Source organism: Poromitra crassiceps (assembly GCF_964638095.1).
Source record: "Poromitra crassiceps genome assembly, chromosome: 9".
Lineage (NCBI taxonomy): Eukaryota > Metazoa > Chordata > Actinopteri > Beryciformes > Melamphaidae > Poromitra > Poromitra crassiceps.
In genome coordinates this window covers 1,299,487-1,326,795 of record NC_139630.1, presented here as the reverse complement: position 1 = coordinate 1,326,795, position 27,309 = coordinate 1,299,487, and the positions used below count along the sequence as shown (strand labels likewise).

At 44.1% G+C, this 27,309-nt stretch overlaps 1 protein-coding gene across 1 annotated transcript; it reads right to left on the bottom strand.

The window, feature by feature from the left end:
* Window positions 1–20,904: 20,904 nt before the first annotated feature.
* On the bottom strand, window positions 20,905–25,155 carry LOC310782473 (fish-egg lectin-like). The gene is made up of 5 exons (XM_083643147.1): window positions 25,000–25,155; window positions 24,679–24,918; window positions 23,875–24,089; window positions 22,471–22,595; window positions 20,905–21,848 (listed from the first exon to the last, which is right to left on the bottom strand). Exons 1-5 carry the CDS (start codon window positions 25,052–25,054, stop codon window positions 21,710–21,712), a joined length of 774 nt encoding a protein of 257 aa, XP_083499273.1. The 5' UTR covers window positions 25,055–25,155; the 3' UTR covers window positions 20,905–21,709.
* Between the last annotated feature and the right edge of the window lie 2,154 nt (window positions 25,156–27,309).

The following is a 27,309-nucleotide window of genomic DNA, read 5'->3' as shown; positions in this document are numbered from 1 at the left end:
AAAAAAAAAAAAAAAAAAGGAGAGGAGATGGTGGTTGGAGATGTTGTATTGTTGTAACAGAAAGTAAAAAAAGGTGCATGACATGAGATATTGTGGGGGAGGAGATGTGGGGAAGTCTGAGAGTGCAACATGCTGTGATTGAAAAAAAACAAAGAAGCTGTTAAAGAAAAAAAGATGTTTGGTACAAGGGGGTGTGTGATGTGTTATCAACGTGGGCGTTGACCTTATTGTTGGGCGGGGAGTATGTAGCGAATCAGCAGTACACATACAGGGGTGAGCATTGGTAGTGTCTCGACTGCAGATAGGAACTGATGTGTGGGAGTGTTGTATTGGGGAACACTATGCTGTGGGGATACTTCCGGAGTGAACTGAGCATGCGCGTCAGTCTACACACACTACTCGAAGGGAAAGCTGCTAGCTTTGAGCGTGACAACCGCTGAGAGTTGTAATATAACTAACTGTGAATAAAGACCCTTGTACCATCAAGAAGCCTCTGCCTCATGAGATACCGGATACGTTACAATAGGTTATAGACATTCAACATGTCCCAAAATGTTACAGGACATAGATCTGGCTTCGATGGACCCCCCCCCCCCATCAAAAAACGCAATTGACGACAATCGTCGTCTTTGGCACTCTACGTCAGTATTTGAATTGACGACAGCTGTCGTCATTGGCACTCAATGAGTTAAAAGAGGCGTTAGGGGACATTCACACCCAAAGCACTTTTGGAGCTGCCCGCGTCTTTCTGCAATTCATTCTCTATGTAGGGACGCGCTAAACGTGCTCCTCTTTTAATGAACGCACCTGCCGTTTTTAGCGCTGTTGGCGTCTTTTGTTTTTGGAGGAGCGCTATGGGCGTTTGCTGAAAAAAGTTGAACATTAGAGGAAAAGCGCGCTGCTCGTCTTTTCCACTCCTCCTACCTTTTCTCCTCCCGAGGGATCCTCGATGCTGCCAGAATTGGCAATACTCTGGCTTTCATGTTGACAGTGAACAACATCAAACAACAAAACGGAGTACAAAAAAAACGCTCCGTGCGCTGTTTTGTGCACAATGGAAGCGCTCTCAACATGATTTTCATAGCGTTCTGACTGAAAAAAACGCTTTTGGTGTGAATGTCCCCTCAGAAGACGCATGAAAGTGCTTGGATCTAGACTACCATGCCCTTTATCTCAATAAACGTGTTGATAGATACTGACCTTGATCCACAATCTTCTTAAAAGCATCTGCGCCCAACTCTCCATGTGCTGTAATAGATAAACAGCCATGTCATGTCATCAAATCTCTTTCCAAGTATGCGTGAAGAGAAGACCGAACTGAAGCATCCAGTAACGCCACATGGTGGCCCTGCTACGAATTTGACGAGCCTGACGAATTCAACTAAACCAGAGCTACACCAGATCTGCACCGATCATCCCAGCTCACCACCAGCTCAACATCTACTCTGAGGACATACATTTGTCTCTCCCACAAGCAAGCCTCCTGGGAGCAACCTACCACGGAATGCCTGGGTCAACCTCAACAGACTTCACTCAGGAGTTGCTAAGACCCAACAGTATCTACATAAGATTGGAGCTTCTGCTATTGATATTTTCTTATTTGTGAATGCGGGGAACCACAGACTGTAGAACACATCATCAATGAGTGCCCAATCTTAAAACCACCACATGGATTCAGCAGGCTTATTGAACTGGATTACCACTTCGTGGCTGATGTCTCAACTGCCACTGTAGCTCTACATGAACAAAGTAACGCATTACTGTAATTCCACTACTTTTTGCGGTAACTTGGAATCTAACTAATTACTTTGTGACAGAAGTAACTAGTAACTAATTACTAATCTTCAGTAACTTCCCCAACACTGATCTTATCCATCTTTCTAAATACTGAATACTTTTTCTAGACAAAATTGTCAGACTTTGTCCAGATGTTCATGAACTTACTCTCAATAACTCTTGTAACCTTGGTGACGGATGGCTCTCCCTCGATGACTCTGGTCACCTTGGTGATGGAAGGCTCTCCCTCGATGACTCTGGTCACCTTGGTGATGGAAGGCTCTCCCTCGATGACTCTGGTCACCTTGGTGATGGAAGACTCCCCCTCGATGACTCTGGTCACCTTGGTGATGGAAGGCTCTCCCTCGATGACTCTGGTCACCTTGGTGATGGAAGACTCCCCCTCGATGACTCTCGTCACCTTGGTGATGGAAGGCTCCCCCTCGATGACTCTGGTCACCTTGGTGATGGAAGACTCCCCCTTGATGACTCTCGTCACCTTGGTGATGGAAGGCTCTCCCTCGATGACTCTGGTCACCTTGGTGATGGAAGGCTCTCCCTCGATGACTCTGGTCACCTTGGTGATGGAAGACTCCCCCTCGATGACTCTGATCACCTTGGTGATGGAAGACTCCCCCTCGATGACTCTGGTCACCTTGGTGATGGAAGACTCCCCCTCGATGACTCTGGTCACCTTGGTGATGGAAGGCTCCCCCCCCCGATGACTCTGGTCACCGTGGTGATGACGGGCTCCCCTTCAATGACCACCTTAGTGACTACTGGTTCCGTTTCGATGACTCTTGTTACTGTGGTGAAAGATGGCGCCCCCTCGATGACCCTGGTAACCTTGGTGATGGTGGGTTCGGCCTGATGACCCTAGTTACCTTGGTGAGGGTTGGTTCTCCTTCAATGACTCTGGTCACCTTTGTGATTTCAGGAACTGTCGAGCGGGAGAGGGGAAGTGTAACATGAGAAAACCACTGAAACTTCCTGTAAGAACGATATGAAGAAAGGTTATTTTTAATACACTCTCACGTATCCAAATAGGAGGTGGCAGGTGTCCAGATTAAATAACTTCAAGCATACTGAGCAAGTAACAATGATGTGTGTAGGATGTTCAATGATTCTATCACTGCAAAGGAAAGGTTTTAATATTAGAGAGAGCAATTGTCTGTGGCCACCACATGAAAAACCATTCCCTTTTTGGGGGTTGTCTTTCTTTGACCTCTCCATTTCACCTGTTGTCACTTTAATTTACACCAAAGCAAAGCAGGTAAAATTGATTCACAATCACTTGTGCTTCCTAAATGGACAGATTGAAGTTTAACTGACTTGGTGTTCCCTTAAGTACAAGATCATAATGCTACCTACTCCCTCACAGCTTGTTCCTGTTGAAGCAGGTTACAAACATGGCTTAAGAGGTACACAAAAGGTCTCCATATCAAAAACATTTTGTTTGTCCGTTATCTTTTCCTTTGACATGTTTGACACTATTCCTTTAATCTGCATTCTAATTCTTGCCCCAACAAGTGAAGTGAAGTCAAATTGATTTGTATAGCCCTAGTTCACAAGCATGTCTCAGAAGCGCTGAAGCTGGGCGGGGTCTACGCTGGAACCACGCCGAGAGGTGTAATTCAAGTGTAATGGGAGGGCCCAGTTGTTCAAAAGTAATCCGATCAGATTTCGGATAATGGATTGGATCAAATCTTGAAAATGGGTTGTTCAAAAGAAAAAAAGGATTCTGAAATTGGATTGGATTAGGTAATCTAATCTTGGTTTTTATCCGGATCAAACCTTCAGTATACGTTGTTCAAAACCTTTTAGTAGGATTGGGATAACTTTGATCCAAAAAATCTGGATGAAACTGATCCCAACAAAATGTAATGAAACTTTAAATTTGGTTAAATAATTCAATATTTGGATCATGCAGTATACAGTATATACATTTATTTATAAGATTTTCACTTAATTTGTTCATCCGTTAGGCTACAGTGATTAAGTATATAAAGTAGGCTACGTATTCAGCCTTTCAATACAGCAAAATAAAAAGATTTTGGCCTCATAAAATAATCCCCCAAACAGCTGTCAATATTGAACACAAATAATATATTTAATTCTAACTGTATACGTAATACGTATATGTAATACTGTATATTAATCACACTGACACGATCATCAGTCATAAACCAATCAAAAATAGTGTCTAATTATTGCATGTCCAGTCAGTCCCCCATTCTGACCAAACGCCGGAGGTTGGTCTGGGTCTCACGAATGTCATCACAGAGAGGGACATTGCGACTGGTCGTGATGTTGTGCAGGACAATACAGGCAAGTATTATGTTGCATAAATAAAACTAGAAAAGTGCACTCGGTGGAGTGCAGATCTCCGCCAGGACCGCGTTTTCCCCCAAGCTGACCCATAGACCATGGCCCCTATCGTTGCATCGGCCTAGTTTCTACGCCGAGCGCCTGGCGCAGTGGGCGTGGACCAGCGCACTTGATATCTTGGTCTTGGGGCTAGACGCAGCCTAAAGCATTACAACCACGCCTTTTAAGCGTAAAATTATGCACCGTCATGCTCATTGGATATAATAAGTGCAATAAACAAATCGCACGCTTGCCTTTTAAACCCCAATTCCAGTCGTCCAGCAAAACCAGACAGAAGCCAAGCGCTCTGCCCCCCCCCCCCCCTCCCTTCATCCAGTCTGTCTGTCTCCATATAGGCTATTATTCCATATTATTATGCTTCTCAAACCAATCTAACTGCAGTTTAAATACTGCAAGCATGTAAATACGCTACACTATAGCAAGATCAAAGTGAAAAGAATGTTCTAAAGGCATCAGCTAGAAAAATATAGCCTATCCCTATATGATGAGATTAATTTTATATTGGTGAAAGTTTGTCCAGAACGATATTGTTTTCTCTCCCCTGCTGCAGGTAGAATGATGCACATAAATATACCCTACATTATGTAAAGTCATTGCATAACTGTGTTTTTATTGTAAAACTAAATGTGAAGTAGGGCCAAGTTATTGGAGCGGACATCACAGTATAGCAGATGCGCGTTCCGCTGTCACTTATCTAAATCACGTTAAATCGACAAGGGATATATATAGGCCCAGGAGGACATATATGTTTCACTTAGGGTGGTGTTTTAATTTCGATGTTTTATTTGGTCCAATATTGAAATGTTCTACAATTGCAGGCTGTGTTACCATTACACATTATTTTAGATCGACCTTTTATATCTATTTCGCCTCATTTGGTTGCTATTTAGTAGCGAAATGGAGTACCCAATTGCATGCTGGGACATTCACAGGCAGTGAACTTACAACTGCTATTTCCTATAGGACGTGTGTTGTGTCTGTGTGAGCGAGGGAGTCAGAGAGAGACAGTCGGTATTGTGCCTGTCAGACTGAGGAGAGAGGGAGAGAGTGACACAGAGAAGGGTGACAGAGGAGAGAGCCAGAGGGGAGGGAGAGAGCCAGAGGGGAGCGCTCCGCGCAACTGGCGCACTCTGAATAGGCCTGGTTTTCAAAAGCGCAAAGCGCTAAATTTACGCTAGGTGGGAAGATAGCAGTACGCCGAGATTTAAGGCCGACACGCCCACTCTGGCCCATTCTGGGACTGCGCCACGCCCATTCGGCCTAAAGCGCATTTGGCAGCGTAAAGCCATATTGATATCGTCCCAAAACAGGCGCAAGGCACGTTTTTTTGCGTTTAAGGCCCGTTTTAGCGCCGAAGGCCTGTGGGAGAATAGGGCCCCATGTGTGTGACGAGACATCGCCTGAATGCAATGTGTTAGTTAGAGTGTTGTCATACTGAGATGCCATTGTAAATCATATATTGTTATTGTCTGCTTTTATTTTAGTGTTTTCTTTATGTATTCATAATGTGTTTATTGTATGTGTTGTAACCCACGTATTTATTATTTTTATTTATTTATTTTATTATTGTACGTTTGTGTTGGATTAATTGTTTAGTTTTTGATTAGGGGATGCGGTTACGCATAGAAGGGTAGGATTGGGGCTTCTCAAGGGCAGTCTGACTGAGTGTATGCCTGTGTATATGTTTAAACCAGTCTGTAGGTTTTACTTGTGCCCGTTCCCCCCAAAGCACAACCCCGTGGGCACTCCACCCCCCACCCCCGCACACACACTGCACTCCGTCAGGTCCCCCCTAAGCACACTCCCCAAGTTTGAAGTCGATCCAACCAACGGTTCTCGAGATATGTGAAGGACTGACCTACGCCCCCTACCGTCGAGAAGGACATCTTCTCCGCCTCCTACTTCCACGCCGTTGAGACGCCGCTACGGGGCAGTCTGCCCTTTTGCCCCGACGTGCAGCGGAAGGTTCAGCGATCCTGGACCAAGCCCTACTCCTCTGAGGCCCCCATCTGATGCTTTAAGTGCTGGTCTAGCATCGTGGAAGGGGCCCAATCGGGCTACGAACATCCTCCCCCACTGGAGAAGGCTGTGGCGGACCATCTGTTTCCAGGCCAGCTCCTGGAGAAGTCCTATCTGGCGGCAGGCCAGGCGGCATCCTGCTGAAGTATCAGGGCTTCCTGATTGACCTGGTCCAAGCAGCCCGCGAGCCTGAGATGTTCACCGAGCTACGCCAGGTCTCCGGCTACATCTTCAAGATGCTGGAGTGTGTGTCGGAGGACTCGGGGAGGGTCATGGGATCTTCGGTGGCCAGAGCTATCTAGTGCTACAGCGTTCCTAGTTATCAAGACTTCCGTTTACCAAGTGTGTCTTGGACATCAAGTATCCGCACGTAAATCCACCAGTCTCAGAGCACGCATAACACGTCTGTGTTTGTCTAGCTAACGTTAACGTTAGCTAACGGCTAACGTTCGCTAGCTAGCCAACCAACTAGCAGCTAACATTAGCTAGTTAGGGCTGCCTAGCTGGGCTCGCTGTAAACATTTGACGGCGGCGATATACTGTCGTGTAACATGTACAATCAATAAGATCAAATTTGTTTTTACGGTTTTGATTTGATTATCCTTTTTTAATATGGCGCTATTTTACACAAGATGCCTCCAGGAGCTAGCTACCAAGATGAGCATAACCGATCCATCATCATGTCACCCTACATTATGCAGCTAGGGTAACATCCCCGCTACCAAAATGGGTGTTTTAAGCTATGCTTCCTCATACATTTGTGACTACGTCGGATATGTATTTCTCCCAAACAAGCATAATGAAACGTTACTTGTGTTACGTCACTAGCTGATGCTAATCTGTCACTCTGGAAATGTCTGATGCTTGCTAACGTTAGCTAGGTAGAACATTAACATAGTTAGATGTCCCGAACAAGCATAATGAAACCTTACTTATCACTAGCTAACGCTAATCTGATATAAAAATTGTCACTCTGTAAATTTCTGATTAACGTTCTGATTAATGTTACTTGTAGCCTATGTTTGCTAACGTTATCTAGCTAATGCTATAACGTTAAAGTATAATACCTAATCCCATGCATCCCTCTAATGATGCAGAGCTAACGTTGGCAAACATAGGCTACAAGTAACGTTAATCAGACATTTGCAGAGTGACACGTTTTCTATCAGATTAGTTTGGGTCCAGCTAAGCTCAGTGTCTGAAGGCAGTGTGCTGTGAATGTCTCTGGCATGGGTTCATCATCAAGACTGTGCAGCGGATGGAAGGATAAGAGCCTCACAAGGTTGCCAGTTGGGAGATGGGCATCACTTTTATTGCATAAACATATTTAGCAAAACCAGGAAGACACTTTAGTTTGGCCTTATATTGAATCACCTGAACTCAGAGCAGCAGAGTTCAGGTTGATTTAACATGATTAGAGGAGACAGATCAGACTCCTGTCTCCACTGTGACCTGTTAAACAAATCAGTGATATTTAAAAAGCCTCATAGATAGCAATCAGTCCTCTTAAATATCCTCTATTACTATATACTACTATATATTCAGTTTAACTCAAAGATAATATAGGCTGCACTGCACCTCTGCAAATTATTTCACTAAAGCTAATATTTACAGTGACATACATGATATTAAAATTACATGTGGCTCTGTCTCCTGACCTGTCTCTCTCACCAGTCAGAGGATCAGAGAGAACCCGCTGTGACCATGCAAGCCATCATCCCTCACCTACTCCTTAGATGTGGCCCACTGTGTCAACACCAACAGCCTGAAGGTGTTTGGCCGGCCATTTGGGCCAACCTTCAAGCCACCTGCCAAATATACTGGTATGTCCAATTGATATTGGCAGCATAGACTTTGATTTGTGTGTTTTCAGTGTTCTAACTTAAGTTCAACGAGGCTTCATTTGTATCATTCCCATGGCCAAAGCAAAACATACACTCATAACATGATACACATACAACTCTCATATTTAAAATTAAACAATCGAGAACAGAGGTGCCCAAATTCTTTCCTATTAAGTGCCAACAGTAATCTGGATGGATGGGCCGTGGGCCAAAAATAAATGTTGACATCTGAAATTACATTAACTTTTTATTTGATAGACACTCAATTAAAGAAAAGAGAAAAAAAAGAAACAAACTGAGCGTGGTCCAAGTTTGGCCCCCCGGCCCCAAATTGGTCAGCCATGATCTAGAATGCTTTAAATAGAACTAATAACACCTCTGTCTGTCTGTCTGTCTGTCTGTCTGTCTGTCTGTCTGTCTGTCTGTCTGTCTGTGTTCCTATAGGAGAGCTGCTTGGTGTTGACTATCTGCTGAGTCAGCCTGGAGCCCCAGCCCCTGAACGTGAACCCTGACTCAGAGGGATGTGGATGACGGCGAGGAAGAAGACGACGAGGGCTTGGAGGAAGATACTGTGTCCAGCCGAGCTTCTCTGTCTCCTTCCAGGCTGGGCATGGGGAGGTTCAGGTAAAGAGAAAGGCTGAGTTTCCCAACAAAGAAGCTTCTTAAGGAGTTAAGAAGCTTCTTAAGGAGTTAAGAAGGCTCCAAAGAAGTGTTTCCCAAACGCCTTCTTAACAGTCGAGAAAAATAAAAAAAATAGAAGGCTCTTAAGAAGCATCTTAACTGGAGCGGCTCACTTGATGGCACTCTGAGCCCAGCAGTGGGCCACGACTCAATGGTTGAGAAACACTGTTAACACCTAATCATGGTCATGTTAAACTTTATTAAACATTATTTATTTCAGACATGGACTGCAGTTCAAATTGCTTTATATACACAGCATACAACAAAACAGAGAAACACTACAGAATTTAAGTGACCTTGGGTTCTGTGAAAGGTGCTATATAAATCCACAACATTATAAAAGGAATCCATTCTGATTATAGGAATATAGCCTACGGTAAAACATTTAAAACACAAGTAACCATACTTGAAAAACACAAGAGGAACAGTGGACACAAGTATCTCCTTTTGCCTGACGCGGCTGGATCTGCCAGTGTTTTGTCATTAAGAAGGTGTTAAGAAGGCTCCAGACCCTTCTTACAAAACCTTCTTAACGAAAGATCATCTTAGCACTAAGAAGCTTTTGGGAAACGCAGCCTTCTTAACGGAGGATAATTGGAAGATAATTTTAGGCTAAGAAGCAATCGGGAAACGCGTTGGCTTCGTTGGCTTCTTACGGGAGCCTTAAGAAGGGTCAAAGAAGCTTCTTGGCGCTAAGAAGCTTTTGGGAAACGCATGCCTTCGTAAAGAAGCAATTGGGAAACGCGTTTGCTTCTTAAGGGGGCCTTAAGAAGGGTTGAATTAGCTTCTTAGCGCAAAGAAGCTTTTGGGAAACCCAGCCAAAGGCATTCACTCCAGGGGTGGAGAGTGTGAAGAGGCACTCACAACTACTGCTCCGCTTTCCCAGTGGCCAGATTGCTGCTGTGTGATTGAGAGCATCTTCATCCGGCTCTGTGACCTCCACCGCGATCCCAAGACGAGAGGGACAGGCAACTTGAAAGTTGTGTGAATGCGGCTTCCTCTCTCTCCTCTTCTGACTCCAGTACAGCATTATATCAGTAGTACCCATTTTAAATAGGGAAACATTTACTTCATATAGCACAAATTAAATGTAATTTGAATTAATGGTGTTCTCTCTCCTCTTCTCTGACTCCAGTGCTGTGTTATTGCTGCCGTCGTGTGCTAGCATACGTTGCCAGCACATGGTACAGTATACATAGTATGTGTGATGGGGCCAGTTTTATATATTTTTATCTGTTCAGTTTTACAGAGAACTGCTGTCTGACTGTCCCTGAATGCCACAGCTGTGGCCTAATCACAGCAAGTACCCTCACCTGTGCAGGCAGCACAGGCAGCACAGGTGTGGGTATATAAGGAGCCACAGTCAATGAGAGGGGGTGGAAAAGAGACCAGAGGAGAGCAGAGGAGAGTAGAGGAGAAGAGAAGAGAAGAGAAGAGAAGAGAAGAGAAGAGAAGAGAAGAGAAGAGAAGAGAAGAGAAGAGAAGGAAAGGAGAAGGAAGATGGCTGGCTGACTGACAGGAGTCCAGACGGAGGAGCGGCGGAGATGGGGAGCAGCGTTCAGCCCTGCCTGCGGCTTGGGTGAGATGCAGGTGTGAGCGGCTTGGCCGCTGAGTACCCCTCTCTCCAGGCGTACCTATGGGCGCACCGTGGCGGATTCACGGGGGAGAAGGAGAGAGGGGGAAGGCCCGGAAGCCGCTCCACCTGGAACTGGGAGCCGCAGGCGGGGTGGGGCTCCCCAGTCTCTTACAGATGCCACTCCAGACGAGAGGGACAGTGACACAGAGGAGGAAGCACGAGAGGACGAGCGCGACGAACCCCATGAGAGAAACGAGGTGACGAGGACCCGAGACGAGTGCTTGCCAACAGACGAGGAACGAGACGAGCTGTGCGCGCAAACATCTGGGGTCCTGAGATCCGGGCGGTGGCAGACAGCTGTGTGATCGTCGGTGAAAGCCAGGGGAAAGCCGAGCAACCGCAGCAGAGGGGTAACGTTACGATGAGCCCCTCTCTCAAGTTAAGTGCTGTTGTTACCCCTGACTCCTTCTATCTCCCTCTGTGTTTTAATTCATACGGCGATGGCCAGATTTTAGTTATTTTAGTATGTTAATATTTGATACTTTCCCCTTGTTCTTATTGGGCCTTTTTATCCCCAGCCAGTTTTAATCGTCCCTTTTAACTCCGTTGTCCAAGCCACCGGGACTTTTATTGGGCCGTTTTTTAGCACAGCAACCCCTAATCTCAATCGAGTGTTTTATGCATGTGTTTTTGAGCCTTTTTACCTACGGGTTCTTTTATCAAGGGTGTTGTGCTGTTTGACGTGTATTTTGCTGTGACGGTTGGCTGACACTACGTTTTGGCCCCATTAAGGAAAGCCGGAGGAGACCAGGACTGGAGCCACCGGGAAGATTGGATTTTACTGGAACAGTGGACTTGGGGCTGGGCCGGGAAAAATCACTTTTTATCAAATAAACTCAACTTTTTACCTTGGGTTTTTAGTGGTTTTTAACTCTGCTCACTCCTGATTTTAAAGAACCTGTACAGTTTTCTTCGTTTTAATAAGAGTCCTAGCCTCTCTAACCTAGGTGGCATTGTTGGCAACATTTTAACTATTAAGCAGATTTTAATGTGGTAAAGTGGCCACGTTACATATGTGTAGGCACGCTATTGTTCTGTCTGTCTATTGTTTATGCTGGCAACATTTGAACTATTAAGCAGATTTTAATGTGGTAAAGTGGCCACGTTACATATGTGTAGGCACGCTATTGTTCTGTCTGTCTATTGTTTATGCTTTTGTTTTTCCCCAACCCCCTTCGCCTCAGGAGTTTTTTTTTTGCCTCCCACCAGGCTGTTATTGAAAATAAGAATTTGTCCTTAATGAACTTGCCTGATTAAATAAAGGTTGATGTGTTCTACTTGGCAGTGATGGGTGATGCCCTTGCTTCTTGGTCATCAGTGCTGGCCTCGCTCTTCCCTGCAGCAGTTTCCACCTGGACGGTATGAAATGCTGCCACTCATATGTTATTGCTAATGCAGGTTTTGCTTTACCGTCCATATATCACACCGAGATATTTATTTTTCTCCCTGTCGCTCGATTCAACCCTTTGCAATCGTTTTGTCGCTGTGTTTTAATCGCTCCGCAAACCGGGAGCGCACTCCGCCCCCGGGCCGAGGTGTTCATACTCAGAGCTCGGAGAGAGGGAGAGACTATTTGTGCACAATTGGCAGCACATGTGTCCAGGGACGTGCAGAGAATGTTAGAGGGGCAGGGGCTGGCAAAAAAGTTTTAAAGTTTTTAGCCAGATTTAGAGGAATATCTAATTTTAAATTAACATTTGGATGATACTTGTCACAGAAAAATAACTCCACAAACTGAATAATATTAGTACAAAAGTTAAATTTGCCGTTACAATACTGTGAGTGCTGCCTTCAGCGACGGCTTGGAAAGGGGAATTTCCATACAGAGCGCCATTAGAAATTCAGGAATTTCAGGGTCTGGAGAGGGCACTTTTTACGAGGAAATCCGTGGCAATCTTTTGGAGTAGCCTATAGCTTATAATTAGCAACTCAATTAACATTCTCAGCCATAATATGATGGCTTATTGAGCATGATTTTTTCAGTTTACCCACGATTTTTTCAGTTTAAAGAGTGGGGGGGACAGAATCAAGGTTTTGAAAAGTGGGGGGGACATGTCCCCCCTGTCCCCAGTGGAAAATTCACCCCTGCGTCTACTCCCTGCAGGTCCAGTACAATTGCATGCGCTTGTGCACGCTCCCAATTTGCATTTCGTGCGGCGCTAAACCAGCGCAAATGCTAAATTACCGCTTTTGCGATGATACGGCCCCAATTCTCTCCTTTATTTATTTATTTTGTTTTAGTTTCTGATCGTTCCAAATTTTACTGTCCGAGTTCTTTCAAGTCCAGCAAGGTTCATGGAGTTTATGGTTTTCCACTTGGATACAACAAAACAAAGTAATGTTTATGCAGACGTTACATCAACTGACAAATCAAGTATCTTGGGGGTCATATGGGCTGATTTGTTAATCATAAACATCATCTCAACATCAAAGTTAGGTTCAGGTTTGGCCTGAGACTAACCTGGAAAAAAATCACATCTGTTTTCCTTTTACGTTTGTAATGGATTATCATTCACTTTGAACTGTGATAATGATAACACTCAAGTTATATTCTATAGCCTTTGTGATCTGGTTTCACTTTCTTTATTCTTGATCTACTTTGCCTGTTTCTTTTGCTTTGCTATAGCCTGCTTGGATTTTCCACGGAATCAAACCCGAGACCTTCAAAAATGGATCAAATGCACAGAACATGTGATGGAAGGCCGCCTCCACAAAGCCTTCACCTCTTAGACATGCAGGATTTTGATTTGTAAAGTCACCTTGCACCTAGTCTCGCTGGCCAGCCTCCTCTCCCTTCCGTCCGAGGAGTCTGGCGCCACGGAAACAGGCAACTGGGATAAGCCCTCCCCTGCTCTACAGCTGTTCTCCCATTGGAGCGACTGTTTCGGTGGCAGCCGGATGTCTGCTCCCGGCTTATTACAAACTCTGTCATTGGCTCCGACCATGTCACTCAGAGCGGCTTCCGCTCCCTCCTCCCTGTGTGTCGCTGTAAATAGTGCCCTGCCGCCTCAGTGAAAACAACACCGCTAACTAGCTAGCAAGGTAACGGCAGAAACCTACACGCTAGCTCATTGCTACACATTTCGTTTTTTGAGTAACGACGTCCAACACTGCATACAGTGCTTTCAGACATCAAAGAATTTCACAAATTCAAATTGACAACTATTTAGTCATCAAATTAGGAAGATCATTGGGTGGGGTTACAGTGGGGGTTACAGTGTATCTTCCCCCTCTGTGAAACCTCTTCTTCAGAGAAACCACAGAAGGGGGAAGATACGCACTGTAACCCCATCCGGGGCAGATCAACGCTGACTGCTGTGTTGTTGTTAGCTTAGCTTCTAGCTATTAGCTAAATAATTATATTTACAACCATAATGAACCGTGATCTGACAGAAAAAGTGTCATTTAGAGAGCGCGTGCACTCCCGTGCAGCATGCCCCGCACTGGCTGCCTGCTCTCGTTATAGCCTGTTTGAGAAGACTACTCGGAGCTCAAAATCTTTTGGGCATCCGAATGAAGCCAAACATATTTTGGTGAGTAAAACATCATATTTTAAGCTGGAAATGAGGACCGTGGTGTAAAAAACCGAAATTCTCCTTTAACACATATTGGGCTCTATCTTCCCAAAAGCGCTAATTTAGCGTTTGCGCTCGTCTAACACCGTGCGCAATGCAAATTGGGGGCGGACACAAGCGCATGCCTGTGATAATTGTACTGGGCATTGGCTGCCACAAGCCAAAGCAGACGTTTCAGCGCTAAAATGTGGTGATAGATGGCATTATGCTATCGTCAGCAGCACGTAATTACTTTGCGCTAAGAGCTTTTAAAAGCACTTCTTACGCGCTAAATACCCCGTTGCGCTTGAGCGCACCATGATCTCCGTGCACAGTGCAGAGTAAAATTCCTTTTGGATATGTCATTACGCACAGCCTTGCTATGCCAGGACATCAAATTCTGCTGCTAAAATTGGGTATTAGCAGATAATTCAGTGAGGCAATCATAACTCACTGAGAAACGTTTATCACATCGCAAAGAGGGAAATGAATTGAGAAAACTTGTTGGACAATGGACATAGGCTATTTACCGTCATAACCCGGAGGGTCGTTGGCATCACAGACGATCTCTCTGTCCTCGCACGAGTGAGTACACTCTATTACGCATGCAGAGAATTACAGCATATTGCAGGCCTCGCGCAAACAGCCATTGCGAGACGGGAATCTGATTGGTTTTGATTGACGTAATGCCCAGCCTTGCCTGGCCCAGCCTTGCCTGGCCACGCCTGTGAATAATTCTGGTAGTTAAGACCGCCCAACTCCCGTTTGCGCAGGCATTTTGGGACGCAGATGATTTCGGCATGGCTCTAATTTGCGTCTGCGACAGGTGCCGTGAACGTTTCCGCATCCCGGCCGAGAATTGCGCATCCCCAACATATTCCGAGGCTGTTTTAACTTAGAAATCAGGGAGGTCACATCTACCAGCCGATTATATCACTTTTAAACAGTTACATTTCTGTATAAATGATTACAAGTATCATTGACACCCGTGAGGTGGGGATGCTTTTTTTATGCTGGGCGGGGGAGCTTGGCAGAACACCTGGCGGACGGCGCAAGGTGGAGTGCTATCTCCCATGCCTTAAAGCATGCGCAAACGGGTGCGCAAACGCTATTAGGGGATAGCGCCTGTCGGAAGATAGAGGCCATTATGTATGTGTGTGTGTGTATATATGTTTGTGTGTGTGTGTGTGTGTGTGTGTGTGTGTGTGTGTGTGTGTGTGTGTGTGTGTGTATTTATATATGTTTGTGTGTGTGTGTGTGTGTGTGTGTATGTATGTTTGTGTAACAGGGTAGTATAGATTTCATCAACCCATGTAAAGTGTTGGTAATTTAGAAGGGTTACAAAACAGTTCCATAAGATCTAGTTAATTGTGAAGCATTTACAATGTCTGCCAAGTCTTTTATTTTATTTTAGTTAGGAAATCAGTATCTAGGAATGTAATATTCTGTCTCTTTCCCCGTGGAATTGAATATTTGGTACATTCCTGTTTGCAACTCGCATTCTGTCTTTCCCCCCGTGGGATTGGAATACTTGGTATGTTCCAGCCTGCTTTTCACAGAGCGCGCTCACTTCCTCTTCAGTTGAACGAGGCGACTGAAGAGAAGGTGTGTACTTTTGTCAAATGTATAAGTTAAAAGATATCCTGTTTGTATTCACTCAGTGCTGTGACCGTCCTGTCTGTGCCTGTATATTCACTGCTGCCTGGGATATCTTGTCCACACAGATATGTGATGACACTGTTGTAATTAAGATTCATTTATTTTCTTGGAGTTTTTTATATTCAATATAGGATAACACCTGAGAGTTGAACGAGGCGACTGAAGAGAATGGATAGTGGCTGTGACCGTCCTGTCTGTGCCTGTATATTCACTGCTGCCTGGGATATCTTGTCTGTTCACACAGGTATGTGATGTGTGGATGACCACTAAAAGGTGATTGAAAGACATTTTACCTCCTATTCATGCGCTGTCTCTTTAAGAGTCCTTGTGGCTGGAAGGCGTAAATGTCAGGAAGAGAGAGAGTGCGAGGGGAGAGAGAGGGAACGTCAGACAAGCGCGAGGGGAACGGCTGCCTAACTAGGAGATTTAGGGGTTTAAGGAGAGACTCCTTAAACCCCGTTGTTATACTCTAACTAGACTCCTTAAACCCCGTTGTTATACTCTAACTAGACTCCTTAAACCCCGTTGTTATACTCTAACTACACTCCTTAAACCCCGTTGTTATACTCTAACTACACTCCTTAAACCCCGTTGTTATACTCTAACTAGACTCCTTAAACCCCGTTGTTATACTCTAACTAGACTCCTTAAACCCCGTTGTTATACTCTAACTAGACTCCTTAAACCCCGTTGTTATACTCTAACTAGACTCCTTAAACCCCATTGTTATACTCTAACTACACTCCTTAAACCCCGTTGTTATACTCTAACTAGACTCCTTAAACCCCGTTGTTATACTCTAACTACACTCCTTAAACCCCGTTGTTATACTCTAACTACACTCCTTAAACTCCGTTGTTATACTCTAACTACACTCCTTAAACCCCGTTGTTATACTCTAACTAGACTCCTTAAACCCTGTTGTTATACTCTAACTACACTCCTTAAACCCCGTTGTTATACTCTAACTAGACTCCTTAAACCCCGTTGTTATACTCTAACTACACTCCTTAAACCCCGTTGTTATACTCTAACTAGACTCCTTAAACCCCGTTGTTATACTCTAACTAGACTCCTTAAACCCCGTTGTTATACTCTAACTAGACTCCTTAAACCCCGTTGTTATACTCTAACTAGACTCCTTAAACCCCGTTGTTATACTCTAACTAGACTCCTTAAACCCCGTTGTTATACTCTAACTAGACTCCTTAAACCCCGTTGTTATACTCTAACTAGACTCCTTAAACCCCGTTGTTATACTCTAACTACACTCCTTAAACCCCGTTGTTATACTCTAACTACACTCCTTAAACCCCGTTGTTATACTCTAACTACACTCCTTAAACCCCGTAGTTACCCTGTAAGTACAGTGTGGTACCCCGTAATTAGCCTATAAGTACAAACATTTGTCCCCTGCTTCATAATACAGCCCGCGACCCCGTAGTTAGACTATAAGTACAGATCTTGTTACCCTTAAAGTATTTTTTCACTCCTTAAACCCCGTTGTTATACTCTAACTAGACTCCTTAAACCCCGTTGTTATACTCTAACTACACTCCTTAAACCCCGTTGTTATACTCTAACTAGACTCCTTAAACCCCGTTGTTATACTCTAACTAGACTCCTTAAACCCCGTTGTTATACTCTAACTACACTCCTTAAACCCTGTTGTTATACTCTAACTAGACTCCTTAAACCCCGTTGTTATACTAGACTCCTTAAACCCCGTTGTTATACTCTAACTAGACTCCTTAAACCCCGTTGTTATACTCTAACTAGACTCCTTAAACCCCGTTGTTATACTCTAACTAGACTCCTTAAACCCTGTTGTTAGACTATAACTACACTTCTTAAACCCCGTTGTTATACCATAACTACACTCCTTAAACCCCGTTGTTATACTATAACTACACTCCTTAAACCCCGTAGTTAGACTATAAGTACAGATCTTATAATTCACTCCTTAAACCCCGTAGTTAGACTATAACTACAGCCCTAAACCCCGTTGTTATACTCTAACTACATGCTTATTTGCGGGCTGTATTCTAAAGCGTTACCGTTTTGTTTTGGTTGTTTTCATTCATTTAATAAGACCAGCTATTGTCTGTGGCTACTATAGTGTACAGCGCTATCTGGGTTCTTTATTGAACCATTTCCTGAACCATTTATTTTATTGAGCCTGTTTTATTTGGGGTTTACAGTCCCCATTTAAGGTATGCAGTTGCGCTGCTGTTTGGTATTGCCATAAGGGTAATAGTGTTTAATTTGGTGATATTGCCATAGGAGTGATACTGTCGGTGTCTCACCGGTGAGAAGTAAATTAAGAGTTAAAGTAGAGGTAAACCATTTAAACCGTGTGTTAAACTGAAAGTTAAGATAGAAGGGTTATAAAATAATCTGGTTTTTGATAATTTGGTTTGAAGATGACATGTTGGTTATTGTGGAGTTTTGGTTGTTGAAGACCTGTAAAATAACTGAACATTGAACTGAAGGTTTAAAGAACACAGTGAAGAACAAAACGGAAACACTTTTATTTTATTTTATGTTATTTGCAACTAAGAACTCAAACAAAAGGAAATAAATTCTTGTTTTTTTGTTATATTCTAACTTGGAAAGCTGTTTGATAATTTCAGTGAAATTGTGCTCCAGAGTAGGGGCAACTCATTCCTCAGCTGTCGGAGAAGGGATCAGGGGAGCGCGATTGCGTGTTATTACACATGAACACGGCTACAAAAGGTAATACACTACGCCACACCCCCTTTCAGGAAGATTCCGTGACATTGAAAGGCCCCTTAGATTATATTCTCCATAACAACACAGGACAGTGTGGGTCTGGGTTGAATTGTGCTGGGAGGCCGGGACTAGATCCTGGGTCTTCCTGCCATCTGGAGATAGTAGTTAGGCCCCTACTACGCAGGTATAGTTCTACCTGTTACAGATGACACTGTTGTAATTAAGATTCATTCATTTTCTTGGAGTTTTTTATATTCAATTATATAGGATAACACCTGTGAGTTGAACGAGGCGACTGAAGAGAAGTGATAGTGGCTGTGACCATCCTGTCTGTGCCTGTATATTCACTGCTGCCTGGGATATCTTGTCTGTTCACACAGCAAGTCAAATCAACCTGAACTACTGCTGTCCTCGTGACTTCTTGGGGAGTTCCTGCCGTATGCAGCTGGTTACATTTGTATATATGTACGTATGTACAGTCAACCCATTCTCACTCCGAGCGCGTAGCATATTGACGCTTTGTCACGTCCCTTGTGTGTCGCTTGTTACTAACACGGTACCCTTGAGCGACCCATGAAACGACTTGGGCTTTCCGACTAAACTCAATGTAAACCCATGGAAGTCATCTTTGACGCTCATGGCAACTGCTCCCCTATTAGCCTAACTGCTCCCCCATTAGTCAACTGCTCCCCCATTAGGGTCTGGGGGGTGGAGCTAACCTCTCCCAGACCCTAACCCTAAACCTAACCTCTCCCACCCCCCACACCTAAACCTAACCTCCCCCAGACCCTAACCCTATACCTAACCTCTCCCAACCCCCACACCTAAACCTAACCTCCCCCCAGACCTTAACCCTAAACCTAACCTCTCCCACCCCCCACGCATAAACCTAACCTCCCCCCAGACCCTAATGGGGGAGCAGTTGACTAATGGGGGAGCAGTTGCCATGAGCGTCAAAGATGACTTCCATGGGTTTACATTGAGTTTAGTTTGAAAGCCCAAGTCGTTTCATGGGTAGCTCAAGGGTACCGTGTTAGTAACAAGCGACGCACAAGGGACGGGACAAAGCGTCAATATGCTACGCGCTCGGAGTGAGAACCTGTTGGTACAGTATGTATGTAGTATGTACTGTATGGGCATGTAGTATATATGCCTATATTTCTTATCTTTCTTTTTCTTTTCTTTTTCTTTTTTTTCTTTTTTTGATGTTTTTGTATCCTCTCCCCTCCCCCTTTCTCATGTCTATGTGAACTTGTTTCTCATGTTGGGGGGTGGGGTGTTATGCCTTGTTTTTTGTGTTTGTAAAGCCGGGTAACGTCATACTTTCAGAGGAAGGTATGTTTAAGATTGATAACCCAATAAACATACATATGAAAAAGAGAGAAAAAAAACATAGTGGCTTAGAACAAGTAGCAATTGAATGTGATTCTTGTCTCTGGGATGGGGGTTCGCGAGGCTGTGGAAAGGCATCCTATATGGAGGATAGATATTAGCCACCGATTAATGCATACATTTATTATTCTAATGCGTATTTACTGATTTGACCAAAGCATTTGGTATTAGTAATTTTGCTATAATTGCTTTTCCCTCTGTGGCTGATGGCTTGTTGTGTGTGTGTGTGTGTGTGTGTGTGTGTGTGTGTGTGTGTGTGTGTGTGTGTGTGTGTGTGTGTGTGTGTGTGTGTGTGTGTGTGTGTGTGTGTGTGTGTGTGTGTGTGTGTGTGTGTGTGTGTGTGTGTGTGTGTGTGTGTGTGTGTGTGTGTGTGTGTGAGTGAGTGTGAGTGAGAGAGAGTGTGTGTGAGAGAGAAGTTGGATTTCTGCCATTATCCTAGAGAACCAATATACCCGCAACGCCTATGGAGCATCTGCGCTACACTTGACCATGAAGACATTTGAACACAAAACAGGCGTATCTAAAAGTTACACGGTCAATACACAGATATTTTCACAATGCCCCTTCGGGAAAGCCCTTTGAGCCTGTTTCTGCATATCATCTTCCTTCTTCCACAAGCACACAAGACCAGGCAAGGGCTGACAACGCCAGTGCCAAGTGGTGAGTGAGAGTGGTGTGAAAATGGTAGGCCAACGCTGCGTTGTTGCATGTATCTGGTTTGTATATCCGCAGTCACTAGTTGCACTAGTTGACCGCCGGCTGTAGTCTTTGCAGAGTGTGAGCCCGACACAGGCTACGTGAGGCGATGCAACATTCTGCCTTTGTTGCTGAAAGTTCTTGGCCGGCTTAACCAGTGATGTATTAACGAATGGGCCTACCAGGCCCAGGCCCACGGGCCCAAGAACTCAGGGGGCTCATAACCCAGAGCCTCAGGGATGGGACTGAAATGATCCCTTATGGTCCCAGCCCTTAATTTTGACTAAATGTTCATTTATGTCTGTCGTCAATTAGAGGGTTTGGCTTTAATTGAGTGTAGCTGCGCTGTAAATCCTGTGTTATCCTGTGTTCCACAGGGTCCAAAATGACCACCAGCCAAATCTTATTGCAAATCGGGCGCACACACACACACACACACACACACACACACACACACACACACACACACACACACACACACACACACACACACACACACACCACCACCAACAACAATAACAACCGGTTGGATGCAAATAGTTTAATTCAGCTTGAATGGAAATGCATTACATGCAAATGCATATTGTTAGACAAGTTTAGCCAAAACAGACAGAAAAAACAGGAAAAAACTCTATATTGCTCTATATTAAAAAGAAACCCCCCAGTAATCTCTCTAAAAAAAGACACTTAAAGACCCCTAAAGTCAAAAATGTGTTTTTCTTCTTGTTCCTTCAGGTGTTTGAGCTTCAGAATGATGTCTGTGAGTTAGTTTGACACTAGAAGGCTGTTTTCACATTTATCTGCTGAAAGTGGAACGTTTCTCTGTATTCATTGAACATCCAATTTTAGGGGCGGGACATGATTTGAGATGTCACAAATAGTTGAAGCTAATCCCTGTCCAATATTTAACTAATTGTGATGTGGAAACTTGAAGCCTCCGGTGCACATACACTGAGAATGGACTTTACAGTGAAGTAGGAGACATCTTGTGTCCAGCAGGAAAACTTTTGAGATGAAATATATTTGCAGACTCTATAATACACTATCATTTTGTAATGATGGAGAAGGAGTAGATTTTAAGAATTGTAACAAGATAATTCAACCTTTTTTTTTGGGGGGGGGGACCATATGAGACACAAATTATTATTCAAAGTAGAATATTTTACATACATCTTAGAACATGACTTTATGGGGTCTTTAAACAGTTTACTCTGTCCTAAGAAAATCACACTTCTTGAATAACTAAAAGAGAAAGATATTGTATAGAGCAGATAAGGACTGGATTGTCGTTACACAGAACTGTACGTCTGTACGTCGCTGTGCGTCTGACATTAGCGTGTGCACCGCATGACCTGAGAAGAGGTGGTGATGAGCCAGAGAATTCCCAGGTCGTAGCTGACATGCTTCATGCTGCAAAGTGGGACGGACTTCCATGCGCTCCCATATGGAAGACTGCTTGAGATGCCAGTTCTGTTGAGAGAGGAGATGAATGTACAAGTCTGTCAATTGATCATCAGTGCTCGATGAGTTCAGTTCCCTCACCCCTTCCCCTCCCCTGAGTGAAGCGCTTTGAGTATTGAGGAAGGTGCTACTGTATATAAATCCAATCAATTGTTAAATTATTATTATTATTATTATTATTATTGTATATATATATATATATATATATGCTCAAGTTGGCCGGGAGGTTATGTTTTCGCCCCTGCTTGTTTGTCAGGATATGTCATGAACAAACTTGTACGAAACTTTGTAGAAAAGTAGGACACGGTCCAACTTACAGTAGACCTGATTAATGTCCGCCCACTGGTCAAAAGGGGGCATGACAATGGCTGATGGCAATCACAAAAACACACCTAACTTTAACGGATTTATGCTACACCACACAACTTTGTAGAGAGGTTGAAAGTGCCGGTGGTGGCATGATGCACTCTGCCGAGTGCCCTCTAGGTAGCATGCACTCTGCCCAGTGCCCTCTAGTTTATTATTGGGATCATTATTATATTGACACAATAGTATGGGTATTTGGCTCACAATCACAGTAAAGACTGCCCTCTTGGGTGTTGTTACCTGATCGTGTGGAGAAATGGCTTACCTCTCGTAGACCTTGCCAGACGCGCTCACTCCGAAGACACTGCCGTCACTGCCCACCTCAACCATTTTCAAGTACAGTCCTGAGATATATTTCCAGCTAGAGATAGCGCAGGTAGACGGATTCACCTGTAAAGAGGTGTCAACATCAGAACGACTGCCATCAGTTGCACAAAAAAATATATATATCAGTAACTACCGAATCATGGCAGTCATGATCTATGAGTGTTCGATTAATGTGCTAAATAATAATAATATAAACATAGCATAAGAGTTAAGGGGCCCTATCTTCGCAAAAGCGGTAATTTAGTGTTTGCGCTCGTTTAACGCTGCAATGTAAATTGGGGGCGTGGACAAGCGCATGCCTGTTATAATTTGACTGGACATAGGCCTGCCACATGCCGAACTAGGCGTCTCAGCGCAAAAATGTGGGGATAGATGGCATTATCCTATCGTCAGCAGTGCGCAATTACTTTGCGCTAAGAGCTTTTAAAAGCACCTCTCTTACGCGCTAAATACCCCGTTGCGCTTGAGCGCACCATGATCTCCGTGCGCAGTGCAGAGTAAAATTCCTTTTGGATATGTCATTACGCACAGCCTTGCTATGCCAGGACATCAAATTCTGCTGCTAAAATTGGGTATTAGCAGATAATTCAGTGAGGCAATCAACTATAACTCACTGAGAAACTTTTATCACATCGCAAAGAGGGAAATTAATTGAGAAAACTTGTTGGACAAAGGACATAGGCTATTCACCTCCATAACCCGGAGGGTCGTTGGCACCACAGACTATCTGTCAATAAGCTCTCTCCATCTCTCTCTGTCCTCGGCACGAGTGAGTCCACTCTATTACGCATGGAGAGAATTACAGCATATTGCATGCCTCGCGCAAACAGCGATTGCGAGACGGGAATTCAATTGGTTTTTATTGATGTAATGCCCAGGCATTGCCTGGCCACACCTGTGAATAATTCTGCTATTTGAGACCGCCCAAATCCCGTTTGCGCTGCCATTTTGGGGGCGCAGATGATTTGGCACGGCTCTAATTTGCGGCACATGCCGTGAACGTTTCCGCCTCCCCGCCGAGAATTGCATCCCCAACATATTTCTGGGCTGTTTTAACTTAGAAATCAGGGAGGTCACGTCTACCCAGACAATTATATCACTTTTAAACAGTTACATTTCTCTATAAATCATTACAATATGCTCCCGTGAGGTGGCGATGCATTTAGCTACTGCCGGGCGGGGGTGCAAAACTCGGCATAACACCTGGACAAATGCACAAAGCGGACCACTATCTTCCCTGCCCTTAAGGCACACTAGAACAGGTGCGCAAGTGCAAATAGGGGATATCGCCTGTACCAAGATAGGGCCCAAGGTTTCATGGGCTCTGCAAACAGTTTCCCACCTTTGTGAAGTAGACATAGTTGGGGCTTTTGTATATTCCCCAGCATCCATAGAGGCCGCAGCTGAAGTAGATATAATAACGATACCAGTATTTCCAGGAGGTAGAGCCCTTGCTGAAGCTCAAAGTGTAGCTACTCCGTAGACAGTAGGCATAGTTGTTGCTGGTGTGGATTCCCACAGTGAAAAGATTACCAGCGTCAATCTGCTTCATTTGACCTGCAAACAAGGAAAAACACAGAGGTATTGTATTTAGTCAGCTGTCCTGACTTCATGAATATGTTTTGTAAATCTGTTTGTCTGGGTTCTTTCTAGCTCACATGAGCAATGTATTGGCACAATGAAGACACTAGCCCTGTTCGAAACCGGTCCCTACTATGACAGAAATAGTGAACTATATAGTGTGTTGGCCATTTTGAACTCCTTAATATAAAATACCCACAATGCATTGCAATTCCTAGTGAACAGAATGTACCCTACATGTTCTCCTATCTACCACAATGCAATGCTGCCATGTTTACCAAAGGAGAAGAAGAGTGAGTTAGTGTCTGAAACTTGTTTGATCATTCCCCATATTATTATTAGTATATGATAAACACCACCTGGAGAATAGTGAGTGAGTGAGTGAGTGAACCATTCCAAACACGGCTAGTCGGCTACTGTATCTGAAGTTTTTAATATGTTCTGTTTTTTGTGTGTGTATCTTTTCAGTAAGGTAATTTATCTACTACACTTTACTGCACCAATGACCCAACTTCCCCAAGGTGAAAGAAGGCATGCAAATGACAACAAATTCTCCCCTTCTTACCTCCAGATACATATTTCCAGTAGCCACCCACAAATTTGTAGACGTAGTTACTGGTGCTGACGCCCCACATCCCTCCTTGTCCCACTGTGATGTGCTTGAGGCTGGCTGAGGGCAGTTTGAACCAGGTGGATCCACCCAGGAAATAGTTGCGATTGTATTTGTCTGTGGCGACCACTTGTCCTTGTCCAGCGTCAATCTGATTGGCATAGGACAGGTTTGGGCCCTCGTTACAGTTCCAGGCTGTGGAGAGGAAATCATCATCAGTGAGTGGATTATTCTGTTATGTTGCAGGAAAATATACAGTATCAGATGATGACTTACCATGACTGATGTGCAGGTGACACAGCACCACCAAGAAAGCTGCAATAGTTTTCATGATGTCTGTGGTGTCTCTGCCTCTGTTGTGCACCTCTGGATGTTCCTCGTATCTCTATGGAGCTGATGTCCTGCAATAATGAAGCGTTGTCTCACTTATATACAGTAACTAAGCATACAGTGGACCTGACCCATGAATCCTATTACAGCACCAACCGGTTCACCAAGAAGTTCCAAGGAAGCCGGATGGGATACATTTCCATCCTGCTCTCCATCAGGTCAATCATTTTAAAGGATGGCTTTACCGATGATCAACCCACTTTGTATCATTATAATGTTGTTAATATAAACGGATGGACAGTGTTTACCTTCGCTATACTGTATGTTTACCACAGAGAAATCCAACTCCATTTGTCCGGCTTACAGAAACTCCGCCCCCACCAGCTGCAAGTCATTCGTTTTTTAGGGTTAGGGTTAGTTTAGTTTATTAGTTTATTTGACAGGGAGTACACAATATGACATTAATCCCCATAGGGGAAGAGATGTATTGTAACAGATTAAAGGAGAATTCAGGTTTTTTACAACCTGGACCTTATTTCCAGCTTTAATTATGATTTTTATGCCTCCGCCGCCGGCAATAGCCAGGCCAGGGGCATTATGGATCCGGGTTGTCCGTACGTACGTACATATGTCCGTCCGTCCGTCCGTCCGATGTTCGTTAACGGAATTTCATCAAATTTGCCTTAAACATCCACTTAGGCTCAAGGATGATCTGATTTGATTTTAGTGGTCAAAGGTCAAGGTCACTGTGACCTCTCGAACGCCATTTTCAAGCTTGTTAACGCAATATCTCAGGAATGCCTTGACGGAATTTCATCATATTTGCCTTAAACATCCACTTGGACTCAAGGATGAACTGATTCGATTTTGGTGGTCAAAGGCCAAGGTCACTGTGACCTCTCGAACGCCATTTTCAAGCTTGTTAGCGCGATATCTCAGGAATGCCTTGACGCAATTTCATCAAATTTGCCTCAAACATCGACTTGGACTCAAGGATGAACTGATTAGATTTTCGTGGTCAAAGGTCAAGGTCACTGTGACCTCACGAATGCCATTCCCAAGTTCGTTAAAGCGATATCTCAAGAACGGCTTGATGGAATTTCTGCCAATTTGGCTCAAACGTCGACTTGGGCGCAAGGATGAACGGATTACATTTTGGTGATCAAAGGTCAAGGTCACTGTGACCTCTCCAACGCCATTTTCAAGCTTGTTAACGCCATATATCAGGAATGCCTTGACGGAATTTCATCAAATTTGCCTCAAACATTAACTTGGCCTCAAGGATGAACTGATTACATTTTGGTGGTCAAACCTCAAGGTCACTGTGACCTCACGAACACCATTCTCAAGTTCGTTAACGCAATATCTCAAGAACAGCTTGTTATAATTTCTTCTGATTTGGCTCAAACATCGACTTGGACGCAAGGATGAACTGATTCCATTTTGGTGATCAAAGGTCAAAGGTCAAGGTCACTGTGACCTCTTGAATGCAATTTCCAAGCTCTGTAACGCAACATCTCAGGAGCGCCCTGATGGAATTTCTTCCAATTTGCCTCAAATGGCAATTTGGACTCAAGAATGAACTAATGGCGGAGGCATAAGTCTGCGTTGTTTATAATAAAAAAAATATATAGAACAATATACGAACAAGGTAAAAAAACATACATACATCATTGACCAACCATGGAGCCAAAAAACAATTGAAACAAATTGGCGTGTGGACAGAAACATCTGGAAGACTCAAAACACCCCTAACTTGTTGGAAAGAGGCATAAAGTTACTCTTTGTCCAGTTAATTGTGTATCCAGACAGCTTACCGAAGGAGGTGATTAATTCTATGAGAGGGGGGATCGATTGTTCTGAGGTATGTAGATATAGTATTACGTCGTTGGCGTACAAACTCATATGCGTCTCAATACCGCCGACCTTCAGTCCTGGAATACCTGGGTGACCACGTTTTTTTAAGTCAAGGGGCTCGCGCGCAACAGCGAAGAGTCCCAGCGAAAGAGGGCAGCCCTGCTGGACGGAGCGAAGTAATGGAAACCTGGCTGACTTATCACCATTGGTTATAACTGAACATGTTGGACTAGCGCAGGGGTCACCAATAGGCGGACCGCGGTCCGAATCCGGACCGAGACACTGTCCTATGCGGACCCAGACCTATAAGCTGTTATTATACTGAGATTTTTCTTCAATGTTGCTGTGTTTTGTATTTTTAAATTGCGCAGCTTTTCTGGCTATTCTAGCATTTACGGT